Raw genomic sequence first — 5858 nt, 5'->3', positions numbered from 1 at the left:
TGGATGGATGGATGGATGGATGGATGGATGGATGGATGGAAAATTGTTGTATAGAAGGATGGATGGATGGATGGATGGATCATCCATCCATCCATTGGATGGATGGATGGATTGACGGACGGATGGATGGACGGATGGATGGATGGATGGATGGACGGATGGATGGGTGGATGGACGGATGGATGGATGGATGGATAAATGGATGGATGGACAGACGGATGGATGGATGAGTGCAGTATAAAGACAGTCTTACTGCAGAGAGTAGAAGACAGCGAATGCAGAAAGGACCAACATCGGCAGGAGGCAGTAGCCGAGGACACTGGCCACACAGCCGTATGAGACGGTCAGCGAGCTCATCAGGCTCAGCAGGATGTACATCCCACTGCAGGCGATGGCACTGATCCCATACACATACCCAAAGTGAACTTTACCTGCCTGGACACAGGTTGTGGGAAATAGGGATTGCACAGTTAAATTCAATTCAAATAGTGAGTAGTGTTTAGTGGCTTTTTTTCACAAAATGATGCCAAACCATCATGGTCAGATTAAAGCAAGACCAGTGAGTTACCATCATTAAAGTGACGCCCAGTGCGATACAGAAGAGGATGGGACCTGTCAGATCAGTCTCGTTCATGATGCTGCCATCTGCAGGCTTGAAGGGGTTCAACACAGTCAGCGTCTTCTGCCACATGTGGTCAAAATCAATTCCAAGTTCTGGAAAATCCACAGACAGGAAAAGATGATCATAAACCACAAAGAAAATCTATGATTTTACCGAAAGACTTGCATTTAGCGGTGTTTATGTTAATGGGTGGGTGTGTAAATCTAGACAACTCTCACATGGTCTTTATAACATAAAAGCTGCATCTTTTTACCAACAAGAAGAGGAGGTTCATCCTCAGGAGTCTCTCCATAGGTGGCAGCATGTGTCGGCTGATAGACCTCTCCAGTGTACTGCTGCTCCATGAAAGGATCCTGAGTGTTCTGTGCTTCACTGAATCAAAACAGAGACAAATCAAATCAAAGATCCTTTTGGGATCTAGAAGTCCAGCAATCGTCTATTCTGCTCTTTGCCTCTTTAGCTTTTAAGTTTGAACACTTTTCTATGGGTTCAATAAAGGTTACAGTGGTGATAAATACAAAACTTTCCTTTACTAATAACTATGATCGAGCATAACCTTTTCTTTTTTAAATGACGAGATGTTCTCTGAAGATCAGCAGTACACTGAGCTGCTTCTAGAGTTGAAGTGATTTAAAAGGCAGCACTTACTCACGGTCGTAGAAAGCCACAGTGCGACCCTGGTTATCTACATAATACCCTGAATATCCTGTTTGGTAGAAGTCAAACTGTTGCGAGTCCCCCATCCTGATCAGATGAAAGTTGACAAAAAAAATTAAAACATTGTTAGTTTTTTAGTAAACAACATATGGTCGGTGTAACAGTAGAGGAGGCAGGGGAAAGGGTGAGGTGCAGGGAGATGATCTGCTGTGGCGACACATAAAAGGAGAAGCCGAAAGACGGAGAAGAATTATTTCATGTCTTACTTCTCAGTAGCTGAAATATTTGAGGATTTAACAACATAGCCTTATTTTGCCATCTTTTCTACATCAGATATGTGACACACACTGGTTGCAATTCAGTTCAAAACATTACGTATCTGTGAGTGCAGAGAACTGGTGCAACGCTTAGCAATAAAACTGTGCAATCAGTTTAAATACATTTTATTCTCAGAGGAAAACTCCAATAAATACAATGCTTACATTAAAATAAACTCACATGAAGTTCAGAGTAAACAGCTGAACCGGTTCTCCTCACAGCCAAACAACACGCGAAAGCTGCTCTGTGGGCTTGGACTTTAAATAACATCCTATATTTGGACAGAGTAATAATAGATCTGACAACTGGTCAGCTCTCCAAACTGTTTTCAAACACAAGATGCGTGTTTTAAGCTGGCAAATAAATGGCTTAAAAGATACTTTTAAAAGTCATACAGAATAAAATAAACAAAAGAGAAAAAAAGTTTAAGTTTCTGGTGAAATATTCATGTAAAATCTGAACTCACTGTGCTAAAGAAAAATGCTACTCACAGTTGTGTGTCTGTGTATAGCAATTTAATGATATGCATTGTTTTTATTCCAAAAATTCCTTCAAAAATGGCCTCTATTCACTTTTGTTTGGTGTGTTCAGTTTGGCTGGGTAAACAAAAAGTCTGCATTGCCCTCTGGTGGCGAAAAGACGACACAGTCACAGATCTATCAACTAAAATCATATGTTGACAATTTTTAATGATTTATGCAGGGCTATTCAACTAATTGCTCTGGGGGCCACGGAAAATGCAGGTCAAAAGTTCAGGGGCTGAACATTCAGCAATTAAAGTTATTATGTAAATAAACCAATTAAAAAGATCTGTTAACTTTGAAATTGTTTATTTTTGCTGTATTTAATCATGAATACAACATACAGAACGGAAAAAAAAAATTGTATAGGTCYTCTGGACGGGTTCTTCTTTAATGAAACGTTTCATCTCTCCTCCAAGAGACTTCTTCAGTCTGAGAGTTTCAGGCAAAATTCAGGCTTTTGAGTCCTGCCTCCAGGTGACTGATACTCCCATCACATGGCTATCGTTCACACCTAATTAATACCTATTGTTAACAGGGGGTGAAGAGATACTGCCAATGGCAGCGCTGTAGGAGGGGGACAGCTGAAAATGGAGGCCCCCACCTCTGTTTAATGATGAACGGTCTTTCTTCACAAAAATGGCTTCTTTTACTCCTCTCTCAAACCAACGTTCCTCTATCAAGAATGAGAACATCCTCATCTCTGAAAGAGTGACCGCTGGTCTGTAAATGAGTGAAAACTGCAGAGTTCTGGCCATTAGATGTAGCTCGTCTGTGTTGGGACATTCTTTTGAACAGTGGTTGCTTTGTTTCCCCGAGGTATAACTGGTCGCAGTCCTCCTGGCACTTAACAGCATATACAACATTGCTCTGTTTGTGCCAGGGCACCGGATCTTTGGGGTGAACCAGCCTTTGCCGTAATGTGTTTTGGGGTTTGAAAGCTACTGGGACATCATGTTTAGAAAATAAATGTCTCAGTTTCTCCGAAACACCCGCAACATACGGAATAACCACTGGTTTGGGTCTGGGTTTGGGGTCTTCATTTTCACCTGAAGGTTGCATGGAATCCTGTCTGTGTTTCCTGTCTGCTTTCAGGAAAGCCCAGTCAGGATAACCACACTGCTCCAGGGCCTGTCGTGTGTGTGATTTCTCTTTCTGCCTGGCTCCTGGGTTTGTAGGGACACTGTCTGCTCTGTGGTACAGAGTCCTGATSACTCCTAACTTGTGTTCCAGTGGGTGGTGGGAGTCAAAACGCAAATATTGGTCTGTGTGGGTGGGCTTACGATACATACCAGTTTCCAACCGTCCTCCATCCGAAACCGAGACATCGCAATCCAGGAACGCCAACCTGCCATTTTTTACATCCTCTCGTGTGAACTTAATATATTCATCCACAGAGTTGATGYGATCAGTGAAATGTTGGACTTCCTGGGCTTTAATTTTAACCCAGGTGTCGTCAACATATCTGAACCAATGGCTCGGTGGCACCCCTGAAAAGGACATCAAGGCTCTCTTTTCCACTTCCTCCATGTACAGGTTTGCAACAATAGGAGAAACTGGGGAACCCATGGCACACCCATGTTTCTGCCTATAATATTGCCCTCCGTACGTGAAGTAGGTTGATTCCAGAGACGAAACGTTTCATTAAAGAAGAACCCGTCCAGAGGACCTATACAATTTTTTTTCCTTTTGATTTTTTTTACCTGGATTACTGAGATGCATCAGGACAACATACAGAACCTTAAGAGAATCATGATAATTAAACAATATCAAAAACAAAAACAACACATTTGACACAAATATTATTTTGACATATCTGACTCGTCAAAAATTTAAACCAATATTATTTTCACTATAGTTTTATCTTCAACTACTTGTAATTTTAACTGTCTTGAGTCTGCATAGAAAATATTTTCACCAGGTTCTAGCCAAGATTCTGACATTTCTGTAGAAACCAAACATGTATATGTTTAACTGAAAGAACTTAAAGTAATTAAAGTAGAAAACCGGGGATTTGGGCTTAAGGGATGAATGAACTAATTGGCGGGCCGAAATTTGGTCACTCGCGGCCGGATGTGGCCTGCGGGCCGCCAGTTCAATAGCCCTGCCTTATTGTTTCAAATGTTGTTTTATCAACTTTTTATAACCCTTGGATTTAAGGTTGTTATTTTAAACTGGATTGCAAAAACATTTATTCCTTCGATGTTCTACTTTGTTGCATTTCAACCGGGAATTTGTGTACTTTTTAAATACTTCTTATTTTTTACATATTCATCTTCAAATTCTACAAATGTTGTTGGATTTCTTGTTCCCCAAAGTAAAAATATCTATATTATCGGACATTTTACTTCTTGTTTATATGGTTGAATATTATTTTAATTTTTTTTTCCAAATTAAAAAAAGTCTGGAAGTACACGCTCAAAGTTGTCCCAACAAGTTTTTTTTTGTAAAGTTGACATGATTGACGTGTCATTCAGCCAATCACTGTAGCGCATTGGTTACCATTTATGGTCGTTTTTAGCTCCTTCTAAAAGTGAACCTCAAATCGTGGTGCGCGAAGGGCGAGGCCTTTTAAACTTACACACACCACCGAGTTTAAAGTACCTCGGACACACGGCTTCAAAAACTTAAAATCAGTCCGTTTTTGATATCCCARTTTGTTTTGTTGTTTTACTACTGCAAAAACATTAATCAAAGGATTACAGGTAAACTGAACTAACTAAAACACAAACTGAAATTAGTTATATGTACTTTCTAATGTCTTATTTACCCCGCATATAAAAAGTGAACTTTTATTTTTTTTGTTAACGTTTCTCTCTAGACAGTGATACATAACGCCTAATCTTCAATAAATCCTCTCATGGAACTTTAACATCTCGTAGCAGGATGTACATTTTGTCAATTTTAGTGTTTGTTGAGGAGACAGGAAAAAGTCCGACTTTTGCGCGTCRTTGAACGCACCTTAAAAAACACATAAGTTCCTCGTGCTCTCCAGTCAGCCAATCAGAAGGCCTGAAGCTGAGCTTGTTTGTGGGCGTACTTCACATCTCCTCCAATCAGCGGCGCGGCTCAGTAAAGGTTGGGTTCGATCGCAGGAGAGGAGCTGCTGCTGTCACTTCCAAAAGGTATGACCCAACAACGAAAAGAAACCCTTAACGACTTGTTTGTGAAACTTTCAGACTTGCATTTGACAGTTTCTCCGTGTGGAAACATGAATCTGTGCAGGAGGTTCTTAACGCTGTTTTATCAGCCTCAAATCTCCGAAGTGGGTCTCACGGCTCAGCAGCTAGCAGCAGAGTTAGCTCAGTGAAGCTCCGTGGATGAATGAGTCTGCGGGCGTTTCCCTGACCCACCGGTTCCGAATCTCTTTAGTCGGTCGTAATGTCTCTCCTCTGACCTGGAGGCTAATTGAGCTGAGGCTCAGTTGGCGGAAATGAGCAGCAATCACGGCTGTGACCAGGTGGTTAGCTTGTTTGCGTAAAAACTTCCTTTAGCCTTTTTTTTTACTTTTAGCTTTAAGTTTTACTTTTAACAAAATTAAAACCTGCGTTGTAAGAAAGGTTACTTACAATTGTGGCTAAAAGGAGAACTTTAATTATCTTTAAATCTGAATATTTCAGCTTAATATTCTTCAATATCCCAGATGTTCTTAAAGTTAGGGTCACGACCCCACCGTGAGTCATGAAACATCAAGTGTGTGGTCCTAATATGACCATAATAATAATAATAATAATAATAAT

General features: G+C 40.6%; 2 protein-coding genes across 4 annotated transcripts in view; one reads left to right on the top strand and one right to left on the bottom strand.

Annotated features, from left to right (window-relative positions):
* The window catches only part of LOC106519984 (protein YIPF7), a 5992-nt gene extending 802 nt beyond the window's left edge, over window positions 1-5190 (bottom strand). The window contains exons 1-5 of one of the 3 annotated variants that reach the window (XM_014011867.1): window positions 5080-5190; window positions 1271-1366; window positions 876-994; window positions 569-714; window positions 254-435 (exon numbers count right to left, since the gene is read on the bottom strand). In XM_014011867.1, the coding sequence (XP_013867321.1) occupies window positions 254-435; window positions 569-714; window positions 876-994; window positions 1271-1366; window positions 5080-5093 (557 nt within the window). In that variant the 5' untranslated portion in view covers window positions 5094-5190. Of the gene's footprint in view, window positions 1-253; window positions 436-568; window positions 715-875; window positions 995-1270; window positions 1367-1761; window positions 1866-5079 lie in introns of those variants that run through there. The other 2 variants (XM_014011868.1, XM_014011869.1) reach the window with 2 other exon arrangements.
* Window positions 5160-5858, top strand: part of setd3 (SET domain containing 3, actin histidine methyltransferase) — a gene marked incomplete in the record, with an annotated part of 23571 nt that continues 22872 nt past the window's right edge. Inside the window, 1 exon segment of the mRNA XM_014011866.1 lies at window positions 5160-5243.

The sequence above is a fragment of the Austrofundulus limnaeus genome, unplaced genomic scaffold (genome assembly GCF_001266775.1).
Source record: "Austrofundulus limnaeus strain Quisiro unplaced genomic scaffold, Austrofundulus_limnaeus-1.0 Scaffold85, whole genome shotgun sequence".
NCBI lineage: Eukaryota > Metazoa > Chordata > Actinopteri > Cyprinodontiformes > Rivulidae > Austrofundulus > Austrofundulus limnaeus.
Note: the sequence above shows the minus strand (reverse complement) of the source record. Positions and strands in the feature narration are given on the sequence as shown.